This window comes from Oncorhynchus mykiss, chromosome 19 (assembly GCF_013265735.2).
Source record: "Oncorhynchus mykiss isolate Arlee chromosome 19, USDA_OmykA_1.1, whole genome shotgun sequence".
NCBI classification, from domain to species: Eukaryota; Metazoa; Chordata; class Actinopteri; order Salmoniformes; family Salmonidae; genus Oncorhynchus; species Oncorhynchus mykiss.
In genome coordinates, this window is record NC_048583.1 from 29,485,694 (window position 1) to 29,498,385 (window position 12,692).

Here is a 12,692-nt window from a genome sequence, read left to right on the forward strand (position 1 = left end):
CCCAAAAACCTTGCCAATTAAATGTGACTGCAAAGTAGGCCTACCTGGTAGAATTACGTCATGACGATTTGTATCAATCGGGAGGGCATTTGTTTAGAAAAATCAAAGGTACACTGTAGGCCTACATTGTTGTACAGCACATAAACACAGTTAGCCTACGCTTGCTAGGTGCGCAATTTTTGTTGTGCTATATAAAAAATAAATAAAAAGTTTGATTTTGACAGTGAAACCCTGCAAAAACTATTAGGAAAACGATTTTTCACTCAGGGCGTCTTTACTTCGCTAGGAAGGCGGTTTGGTAAATTGTTGGCAAAATATAGTAGGTTATACCCATTTCTCCGGGTACCACTACAACACTGAGAAACAGTGGCACATGCGTTGTAGCTAGCTGTGAAGAAAGAGTAGTATTCTCACATGCAGCCCAGTGACTCCGCGCTACCTACCAACTGTGCCATAAAATCCCAGGCCTGTTGGAAAAAACAGTAGTACACTCACAGCGAGGAGACCACTAAGGCATTTCATTATGCGCATTAGGCCTGTAAGCACCTCCCATTTCGGATACAGCGTACTTGTAAGTATTTCCGCAATAATGCACGCATATACTGTATATTTACACTCATTTCTGAGCGCCCACGCACAGTAAAGAAGTGTGGGTTAGTTCTAAATATAAATGTATCTATGAACATCGTGTTTCTGCATGGTCTGAACTCGGCTTCTCCTGCCTGGTTGCCTTGGTCGTCACTAGTTACCACATACACAAAGTCATAAACCCCGCCCATTTACATACATTTTCTTCTTAAAATGTGTTTTTAAACCTAAGCTTAACCCTAACCTTAAACACTGTCAACCGTATTCCTAACCCTAACCTTAAATTAAGAGCAAAATGCAAATGTTTGTCTTCATTAATTTTTACGATATAACGATTAAAAAAAACGTTGTGGCTGTGGTAACTAGTGGAAACCCCATATATTCCTCATCCCGCCTCCTCCTCTCGTTCGATGTGCTCTGCTATCGATTCTCTCTGGATCCTCAGTGCGGGCGAGAGCGGTGGTAAACATGGCGTCGGAAGGAATGATTTTAACCAACCACGACCACCAAATTCGAGTCGGGATTCTAACGGGTAATTTCTAAATATATCTAAATCGTTTGATGCCATCTCCGGCTACCTTTGTGTGTTCATTTTATGTGATTGTCAGTGCTGTCTTGCTCTCCACCGGGTTGTGGCCAGCTAGCTAGATGAGTTGTGGCTGTCTTGCATCGGCTTCTCTAGCCTGTCAAACGGTTAACGTTAGCTCGCTACTGTAACATTACTACTTGACCGTATTCCTCGACTCCTATACTCCTAGTGATTTACAGATGTTGCCCTCTGTATGTGTTTTTTGTCATTTGAACCTTTTCAATGGTTTGTATACGCTAAATAAAATATACGTTCACGAAGATGTAACTTGCAGCATTTTCTAGCTGTGTAGAAAACAGTTTTTTGATTTGAATAATTCATGTCTTGTACGCAAGCTGCAGCTAGCCTGGCAAAGCAGAGCTGCACGAGCCAGATTCTGTCAGTGTCACAGACTCGAATATTATAGTTAAATGAATGAGAATAAATTCTCACTATCTATTTTCAGCATGTTTGCTAAGCTATACTGTTACTGAATTAATGTATGTTGCTTGCTAAATTAGTATTGTTATTCATAGGTGATTATTTCAGATTGGCTCGTTTTTAGTGTGGGTCGCTTGCGATGTAACGTAATTTTGTACTCGAGCGTGTCATTTAACATTTCTGTCGGATTTATTCAGATTGCTAGTTATATAGGCCAACCAATACAGATGACTGTTGAAATACATCTTATTTGGATGCATGACAAAATGGAGCTGTATTTTGGTGCAGCTGTAGTCCGTATAGCTAGTCGTGGAGTATAATCGTTGTTTATTTTAAATTTTACTGAGCTTGGATTTGCTATCCCTGTCCCACTCACTGGATCCTTTTTTTGGCAAGAATAATAGCTTAACGATTACTCCGTCGGTCAACATTGGCGTTCCGCTGCCTCTGTGCACATAAAAGTACACACACTGTTTTGACATAGGTCCTCTGCAGTAGTTAGATTGCTATCACACACGAGTACCCCGCCCCCTAGTTTCGGGGTAGGTGCTGTTCATTGAACTCGGGAGGGATACCTAGTCAGTTGCACAACTGAATGCATTCAACCGAAATGTCCGTGCAGCGGTTTGTTCGAGCAATATCCTGGAATTTTTGGATTGTGATAGGTTGGGTGGGGCGTAGGGGTTTCCCCAATGACATGTAATGTTACAGGGCGATTCCATGCCAGCTGGAGCAGAACATATTTTGTATATCTCCGATTGTGCTGGCAATTCTCACGTAGACATTTCATTGAGAGGAAGTATGTTCTGGAATGCTTTTTACATTTGTAAAACAAACCATGTTTGAGAAAATCATGATGAAAGTGGGCTCCCGTAAGACCCTATGATACATACATCTTAGTGTCATAGAGCACATTTTTATAAGGAGTAGGTTGTCATATAGAATATACCTATGTCTGGTTTCTCAAATACAAATGTTCACATTAATTTATTCAACATCAAAACTACCCTTTTTTGATTTTGTTCATTTGAAGACAAATTGATTGGAACAATATACTAGACAAGTCCATCACATTTCCAGAGTGGGCTTTCTGCTAATTCTGAAGTTTTGATACATTTTATGAGCACCACCAACAAAATGGATTTAAAGGGAACTCCCTCTGCTGATAAATTTGCTGAATGCTCGATCCTAAAGGAGGGCTGTGATTTGTTAATTACCTATAGTGTCAATTTATATGTATAACATGAGTCATATCACTAAAAGTATCAGGGAGCCCACTCGGGACATGTTATGTGTTGGAATAGTACTTTATATTGTTCCAAACAATAGGTCTAAAAATAAGCAAATACATTTGTTACCTTTGACCTTCAGACATTCCAGAGTCCACCAGTTATTACAAACTATTATGTTTTTGTATTTTGTATTCAAATAATAGGTTACCACTTTGGCGACCACTGTAAGTATTTTACTGTTGATTATTGTGAATGATTGTCATAGTGTCTAGAGATGGGCCTAGTTGAAAAGGTGAACACAAACTTTAAGCTGAAATGGCTATTTTCCCCCCTCCCAACATGAAATTCCATCTGTCCTATCTCCTCTGTTGTATGGTCTTTCCTCAAATAGAGATTTCAGGATTCTCTCTGTGAAGCCTCTCACTGAAAAATGTCAATGGAAGGGTTCAGTGCGAGATCTCACTTTTGTGGCAGACTACACATTTTCTCTCCCTTTCTATGTTAGGCAAACTGAGCCTGTCAGAATTGTGTGTGTGTGTGTGTGTGGGGGCAGCTTTACGTATATATACTATGGTGGGCAGGGGCTTCTGAAGTTACTGTATCGGTCGAGTCTGGACCAATATTAGACAACTATGTTCTCAATTAGACGAATAACAGTAGGCCTGTGTTTTCAAATAAGAGTTCATTATGACTGATTTATTATTATGAAGTGTTTGTGTGGGGTATGCCTGTGTGTGTGGTCGTGGTGAGCGGACTGACAGTGCGTATTGGGCAGATAAAAGTACCACATATCCTGCCAGTCAGTACAGTATCAGTCTGTTTATGTGCCAGAGAGAGACAGGCCCTGTGTTGTAGTGAAACCACTACTCCTGTTTACCCTCCTGCTGTGTGTCTAGCACCCTGGCAGCTATGGAAGTGGACCGTGTCAGGTGTGAGCGCGTGTGTGCGCGCCTGTGTATGTCTAGTGGCAGCTATGGTATTGTCCTCGCAGGTGTTTGTGTGTTTAAGCTGAGCTGTGTGGTGTGCTTCATTTATTTTGTTTGGGGAGATGTGTGATGGAACTGCAATTGTGCTGTCTGTTTGCCTGTCCTGCCGATCTGCGTGTCACCTTTTTTGTCATAGTAGTCCTGCAGTGTGTCGGTGAGTTATTTAACATGTTGTTGTGATGATATTCTCTTTGATAAACAAAATAAAAAAACTTGGGGTGAGAAACAGAAACTAAATACCCTTTTCAAAAAAGTTATTTTCTTTTTTTGGTTTCCAAAGTTGCATTCAAAGGAGCTGCGGCTGGCATCAAATATTATTTCAGGGTGAGCAGAGTAGAGCGTCTGCCTGACAGCCCCTGTCTCTGTGCTGTTCAAAGCACTGATCACAACCACACTGTTAATGCTACACCACGCAAGGCTATATACTCAGTCTCTGCTTTCCCTCTCTCCCCTGCCTTTGCAAAACAGCCTCTGTTGTGTGTCCCCTGTTGAAATCACCATATCTTCTATTTGTGAAAAGAGCAGTAGGGTTGTCTGTGTTCAACCTTTTTACAAGGACTATAAGCCTTTTCAAACAAAGTAGACAAATTACCTTGAATAACCAACTCAAGTCTGTCAGCAAGCAATGAAAGAAGTTAGCGTTGATGAGGTGAGGGAACGTGTTGACAGTGGACACCTCTGTGTCATCTTGTCTGTTTGGACACTCAACACTCCACAGATCTGTGATAACTGTGTAACACCTTTCTAAAGCCCTTGTTGGCTGATCCAGATTTCCGCTGGACTCATTTAACTGCCGCTGCGCCACAGGAAAATCATTGCCGCCATGCCCCGAAAATATTAAACATAAACAAATATTTCTGTTTAGGTGCACTTTGATGCTAGTACAGTCCACATTTACTTTTCCTCAGCAAACAAAACTAGTAATAATTAGAAAAATCAAGACGACACCATAGTAGAATAGACTATTTACCTAGACGACTTGTGTGTTTTATGAGAGAGAAACATTCTCGAGAAACATTCAAGCTACGCATGCCATAGGGACAATTCTTGCAATTTTTTCTTTCTCCCCAATTTTGTGGTATCCAATTGGTAGTTAGTCTTGTCTCACCTCTGCAACTCCCGTATAGACTCGGGAGAGGCGAAGGTCGAGAGCCGTGTGTAGAGCCGTGTGTTCTCCGAAACGCACAACCCAGCCCAAGCACAACCCAAGCCGCACTGCTTCTTGACACAATGACCACTTAACCCGGAAGCCAGCCGCACTAATGTTTCGGAAGAAACACCGTACATCCAGCGGCCGTGTCAGCACTGCGCCCGGCCCGCCACAGGAGTCACAAGTGCGCGATGGGACAAGGACGTCCCTGCAGGCCAAACTCTCCCCTAACCCGGGTGAGGCTGGGCCAATTGTGCGCCGCCCTATGAGTTTCCCGGTTGCGACAGAGCCTGGACTCGAACCCAGAATCTCTAGTGGCACAGCTAGCACTGCCGTAGACCACTGCACCACTCGGGAGGCTGAAAACTGCAGTATTAATTGCCTTTGTAAAAATAAAAATGTAGGTTCCCAGCATTCCATTCCTACTTTTATTTCTTTCTAAATTTGTAAATATGTGAGAACTGCACCTTTTTAAACCCTGAGTTTTTAGTACTGTCATGGTTAAGCACGTTACTGCTCCCCAATCGCCTTGAGTGCATAGGGGAGAGTAGGGCTAAATGTAACACAGGTCAGTTGTAGGGTAACTTGGGGTAAAATGTGACTTTACCTCCATTTTTGTCCTGTAGTGACTTAAATTGTGATAAGACAGATTACATTTTTAGTCAAGCAAGATTAGTGGCAACCAGGGAAAGTGGGAGAAAAAATAGTGTTTTTTGTAAGAAGTACAAGCAGGCATTTACCCCGGGTGGGGAGTTACCCTAAGTGATGTACGCCTACCTATGTGTTTATGCACATTTTTGGGACATAAAATTAATCAATAGGATGCTAACTAATTAAAAGATTACATTTAGATCCAGATAATGAGCCCAATCGGGTAAATGCAGATAGGCAACCCCATGCTTCAGCCTATTTGTTTATAGCCATAATGCTGCCTCAGTTGGGCTACAGGTGATAATGCTTATTGCTAATAGCATACCTGATGATATGAACCATGCACAGTCTACATGCATGGTCCAATGTTTTACCAATATATTATTGGGCTCATTTCTAGAGGTGGATGTTTTATTTTAGATGTCAGCACAGTTTTTATTTTAATTTGTTTTGGAGTAGAATGACCTTTTAAAAAATGTCACGAACTGAGCTTCTCAGTCCTTCTACATAAAACGTATCTGGGGGGAACCCCGGAACCCCAAAACAAGAGGGGGAGAGATCTCCCGTTCAACCTTTCCCCCACTGCTACACATTTTTCCAGAGGAAATCCTTGGCTGATCTGTGATCAGATATTATAAATGTAAGCCCTATAAACCCTGGCTGGCTGAGAAGAGGAGGCTGAAGAGAAGTGGACACCGTTAGGCAGTTAATTCAATCTAGAGCTCATGTTGACACCCTTTTAGGAATTACAGAGCTGTGTCACCGAGTGGCCTCCGATTCTGCCAAGTCCCACTCTACAGGGAGTCAACCAACCTTACATCAAACTTACGTCAACTTTACATGGTCTAATGGGATCTGATGGAGCTCTTGTTTTATCACTAAGGTCACTCACTAGTACCAAGGTGCCTCTTGAAGAAGCATAGTTGCGCTTTGTTATATAGCTTTCTGTGCCTAGCTATGTTTGAAGTAAAGGGAGGTTTGCTACTCTATGATACGTCAACAACACTACATCTCTTATAGTTTTCATCTACATCTGGTGGGGAATTTTCATAGGCTACCTGTCTTTGGATTAAAGTTCATAGATCATACTCCTATGAATGTATGGGTTAATGTTTGTCTGGTGTTGGCTGCTGGGAGCCTTGGTCCAGCTCCCATTTGTGGGTCTAATCCTGAATGCTGATTGGTTAAAACCGCGTTCCAGCCGGTGTCTATTCTACAAGTTACCACTGACTAAATCTATGACGTTAAAATGCCTCTTTATTCTGTTCCATCTGACTGCGCAATCCACTGTCTCATCAACCCAGCCAGGCAAGTTATAAACTTGATCTTTACTATTTCTTTTAGACTAACATTTAATTTTCAACAGTGGAGATTTGCCTAAACCTAGCCGTCTCTCCAATATTTGCAACATTGTGTCATTATTGGAATTAGATTTTCTGCTGTCCCATATTAATTAATGTGTCGGGACGAGACAAAGGCAGGGAGCGTTTCTCAACCAGTCTAAATCATGAATCAGCTGGCGTCATTTTTATGGATATAAACAGTGGGGAGAACAAGCATTTGATACACTGCCGATTTTGCAGGTTTCCCTACTTACAAAGCATGTAGAGGTCTGTAATTTTTTTAATCATAGGTACACTTCAACTGTGAGGCGGAATCTAAAACAAAAATCCAGAAAATCACATTGTATGATTTTTAAGTAATTAATTTGCATTTTATTGCATGACATAAGTATTTGATCACCTACCAACCAGTAAGAATTCCGGCTCTCACAGACCTGTTAGTTTTTCTTTAAGAAGCCTTCCTGTTCTCCACTCGTTACCTGTATTAAAGACACCTGTCCACACACTCAATCAAACAGACTCCAACCTCTCCACAAAGGCCAAGACCAGAGAGCTGTGTAAGGACATCAGGGATAAAATTGTAGACCTGCACAAGGCTGTGATGGGCTACAGGACAATAGGCAAGCAGCTTGGTGAGGAGGCAACAACTGTTGGCGCAATTATTAGAAAACGGAAGAAGTTCAAGATGATGGTCAATCACCCTCGGTCTGGGGCTCCATGCAAGATCTCACCTCGTGGGGCATCAATGATCATGAGGAAGGTGAGAGATCAGCCCAGAACGACACGGCAGGACCTGGTCAATGACCTGAAGAGAGCCGGGACCACAGTCTCAAAGAGAACCATTAGTAACACACTACGCCGTCATGGAGCTGCTCATCCCCTGCTCAAGCCAGCACATGTCCAGGCCCGTCTGAAGTTTGCCAATGACCATCTGGATGATCCAGAGGAGGAATGGGAGAAGGTCATGTGGTCTAATGAGACAACAATAGTTTTTTTTGGTCTAAACTCCACTCGCCATGTTTGGAGGAAGAAGAAGGATGAGTACAACCCCAAGAACATCATCCCAACCGTGAAGCATGGAGGTGGAAACATCATTCTTTGGGGATGCTTTTCTGCAAAGGGTACAGGACGACTGCACCGTATTGAGGGGAGGATGGATGGGGCCATGTATCGTGAGATCTTGGCCAACAACCTCCTCCCCTCAGTAAGAGCATTGAAGATGTGTAACGGCTTTCCTCTTCCTCTTCTGAGGAGGAGTAGCAAGGATCGGACCAATACGCAGCGTGGTAAGTGTTCATCTTGGTTTTTAATAAGAACACTGAACGAAACAATAAACGACAACGTGACAAAACAAAACCGAAACAGTTCCGTGTGGAAACAAACACTGACACGGAAAATAAACACCCACGAAACACAAGTGGGAAAAGGCTACATAAGTATGATTCTCAATCAGACAACTAACAAAACCTGCCTCTGATTGAGAACCATACCATACCATACCAGGCCAAACGCAAAACCACAACATAGAAAACAGAACATAGACAACCCACCCAACTCACGCCCTGACCATACTAAAACAAAGACATAACAAAGGAACTAAGGTCAGAACGTGACAAGATGAGTTGTGGCTTGGTCTTCCAGCATGACAACGACCCGAAACAACACACAGCCAGGGCAACTAAGGAGTGGCTCCGTAAGAAGCATCTCAAGGTCCTGGAGTGGCCTAGCCAGTGTCCAGACCTGAACCCAATAGAAAATCTTTGGAGGGAGCTGAAAGTCCGTATTGCCCAGTGACAGCCTCGAAACCTGAAGGATCTGGAGGAGGTCTGTATGGAGGAGTTGGCCAAAATCCCTCCTGCAGTGTGTGCAAACCTGGTCAAGAACTACAGGAAACGTATGATCTCTGTAATTACAAACAAAGGTTTCTGTACCAAATATTAAGTTCTGCTTTTCTGATGTATCAAATACTAATGTCATGCAATAAAATGCAAATTAATTACTTAAAAATCATACAATGTGATTTTCTGGATTTTTGTCTCTCACAGTTGAAGTGCACCTATGATAAAAATTACAGACCTCTACATGATTTGTAAGTAGGAAAACCTGCAAAATCGGCAGTGTATCAAATACTTATTCTCCCCACTGTACAAAAAAATTGAATTGAAAAAAGGTCAAATGAAACGCAGCTAATTTGCAGTCTTTCCAGCTTTTCAGTTTGAAGTGATTGTGTTACTGTAGCTGTGTTGTTGGCTAGCTCCTCGGAACAACAGTGTCCTGACGAGTGAGCACATTCTCAATGCCAGGCGAAATCACACCTCATTAGCTCATTGTTATGGATGTATCCAAATAAATGTCACTAGAATACAGCTTGAACAAATTCAAATACAGCTACTTTGCTGTTATTCAGGCTGCAGTTTTTGATGTGACTGTAAGTTAGCTGTAGTTGGCTAGCTAGCAAAGAAGGGAAAATAACGTTGCCAGCCATGGAACATTTAGAACGAACAACTGGGTCGCGTCCATAGATACAGAACAAAAAGACTGAACTGGGTCGCGTCTCTGGCAACCGAACGGATAGAATGAACGACCAACTGGCTTGGGTAGTAACCCTAGATTTGTGTTGGGACTATATCTTGTGGAAGGATGAAATAGTATGAATAAATGAATCAAAATAGTGTTTTTAATGAAAATACGTCAATTTTTATTTGAATATGTTGTGATCATGCCCTTGAAGACGGTGTTTGGAGGATATATTGGCACCCGTGCATTTTCACTTCACAATACATTTCTGCACTTTGCTAAAAGTTTCAAGTAAATAATAATGCAGTTATCTGACAACACCAATGAAAAAGTAGCTGTGCTCAGGGACACTTGACGTTAAATTCAAGATTAAATCAAATGTAAACATGCGATTGCCGAAACCCACAGAGCTGGTGCAGATCTGATTTAGAATCTATGCCTATGTGTGCATAAATGCTCTCAGGATTTGAACTTGCAACCTTTTGGTCTGGAGTGCATTAATGTCTCAGCAGTTCCACAAGATAGTTATTTGTTACCAAGAATATATATCCACTACTCTCAAATAGGGATGCACCGATATTATATTTTCCTTGACAAAAAAAAACGATACCGATTTATTTAAAATTGTTGTGGCCTTTTTAAGCATTCTAGTACAGTTAAATAGTTGAAACACACATTGACCAAAAAGTTATATTGTTGGCATTTACGTATGTCCCCATTACCAGTAAAACATAATCAAAACCTATTTCCTTCACATACTTGCTGTGCTGTTTTGTTGTTCATTTGTTCATTCTCAACCAGGAGTCCAATATCCTCTTCACTGTTGACGTTGAGACTGGTGTTTTGCAGGTACTATTTAATGAAGCTGCCAGTTGATGACTTGTGAGGCGTCTGTTTCTCAAACTAGACACTCTAATGTACTTGTCCTCTTGCTCAGTTGTGCACTGGGGCCTCCCACTCCTCTTTCTATTCTGGTTAGACAGTTTGCGCTGTTCTGTGAAGGGAGTAGTACACAGCGTTGTACGAGATCTACAGTTTCTTGGCAATTTCTCGCATGGAATAGCCTTCATTTCTCAGAACAAGAATAGACTGATGAGTTTGAGAATAATGGTCTTTGTTTCTGGCCATTTTGAGCCTGTAATCAAACCCACAAATGCTGATGCTCCAGATACTTAACTAGTCTAAAGAAGGCCAGTTTTATTGCTTCTTTAATCAGTACTACAGTTTTCAGCTGTGCTAAAATAATTGCAAAAGGGTTTTCTAATGATCAATTAGCCTTTTAAAATTATAAACTTGGATTAGCATACACAACGTGCCATTGGAACACAGGACTGATGGTTGCTGATAATAATAAAATCTGCCGTTTCCAGCTCCACCAGTCATTTATAACATTAACAATGTCTACACTGTATTTCTGATCAATTTGATATTTTATGGGACAGTGTTTTTTTTCTTTTCTTTCAAAAACAAGGACATTTTGAAGTGACCCCAAATGTTTGAACGGTAGTGTAAATATAAATGTGTATGGATGAGTGATTGCCGAGCAGCATTGGCAAGATGCAGTAGATGGTATAGAATACATTATATACATATGAGATGAGTAATGTAGAGTAATGTAGACATTATTAAAGTGGCGTTATTTAAAGTTACTAGTGATACCTTTTATTAAAGTGGCCAGAGATTTGAGTCTCTGTTGGTAGCGGCCACTCTGTTAGTGATGGCTATTTTTCAGTCTGATGGCCTTGCGGTAGAAGCTGTTTTTCAACCTCTCGGTCCCAGCCTTGATGCACCTGTACTGACCTTGCCTTCTGGATGATAGGGGGGTGAACCGGCAGTGGCTCGGGTGGTTGTTGTCCTTGATGATCTTTTTGGCCTTCCTGTGACATCGGGTGCTGTAGGTGTCCTGGAGTGCATGTAGTTTGCCCCTGGTGATGCGTTGTGAGCAGTTGCTATACCAGATGGTGATACAGCCCGACAGGAATCTCTCGATTGTGCATCTATAAAAGTTAGTGTTTTAGGCGACAAGTCAAATTTCTTCAGCCTCCTGAGGTTGAAGAGGAGCTGCTGTGCGGTGACCATTTCAGTTTGTCCGTGATGTGTAAGCCGGAACTTAACTTTACACCTTCGCTACTACTGTCCCATCGATGTGGAGGGTGGTGCTCCCTCTGCTGTTTCCTGATGTCCACGATTATCTCATTTGTTTTGTTGACGTTGAGTGAGTGGTTATTTTCCTGACACCACACTCCGAGGGCCCTCACCTCAACCCTGTAGGCCATCTCATCGTTGTTGGTATTCAAGCCTACTACTGTAGTGTTGTCTGCAAACTTGATGATTGAGTTGGAGGTGTGCATGACCACGCAGTTATGGGTGAACAGGGAGTACAGGAGAGGGCTGAGAACGCATCCTTGTGGGGCCCCAGTGTTGAGGGTCAGCAGGGTGGAGATTTTGTTTGCACGTCAGCCTTGACATCAATTTTTGCACATCAGCTTTAAACTAGACATCAGGCCGACGTTGGCATTTTTAGCTAATATCGGTTTAATTGTTATGTTGATGGTTGAGCACCACTTTTGACACTGTCATTTCTGCAATCTTTGTAAGAACTTGTGGCAATCAAGAGCTGCTACTTCCAAAATATTTAAAGGCAGCTGTTTTCATATGAAGTTAGTTAATCTTTTTTTTTTCAATAACTTGCTATTAACTAATTGCATGTGGGTTATTGTGAAATTCACAGTAATTTACTGTACCTAATCTCCATGTTCACTGACCTGACAGTCTGGTAGGAAAGTGAGTATTACAATAACATGGCTCTTTGGTATCACATGCACTGACAGTGTACACGATTAATGTTTATGAACAGATTACAACAGAGCACATTAACTGGGATGACTTTCCCTCTCATGGGGGACCAAAAAGAGCTAGCTGAAGTGACACCTCTAAAAAGCCCCTCCTGCAATCTTATGAAAGGCTGACACTGCTACAGTATGCTGCCAATCAGCAAGTAATGTGCATGTTGTCAACAGAAATGTCAGTGACGGCACAGTAGGTTACTGGCAAGGATTGCTAGTGGCAGCAAGTGTCTTGTAGGTTACTGGCAATGTTTTGTCAGTAAGTTATTGTGACCTTTGTAGAATAACTTACTGACGAGTAGTTTCCAGTTAAGAATTGACAAATTCACAGCAACAAGTTGCCATTAAGTTATACAAAATATGTATAATA

General features: G+C 41.8%; 1 protein-coding gene across 17 annotated transcripts in view; it reads left to right on the forward strand.

Moving 5' to 3' along the window:
• The first annotated feature begins 346 nt into the window (after window positions 1-346).
• Window positions 347-12,692, forward strand: part of LOC110497637 (gephyrin) — a 127,414-nt gene continuing 115,068 nt past the window's right edge. For 16 of the 17 annotated variants that reach the window (XM_036954619.1, XM_036954617.1, XM_036954622.1 and 13 more), the window contains exon 1: window positions 1,009-1,120. In XM_036954619.1, the coding sequence (XP_036810514.1) occupies window positions 1,057-1,120 (64 nt within the window). In that variant the 5' untranslated portion in view covers window positions 1,009-1,056. Of the gene's footprint in view, window positions 572-1,008; window positions 1,121-12,692 lie in introns of those variants that run through there. The other variant, XM_036954628.1, reaches the window with a different exon arrangement.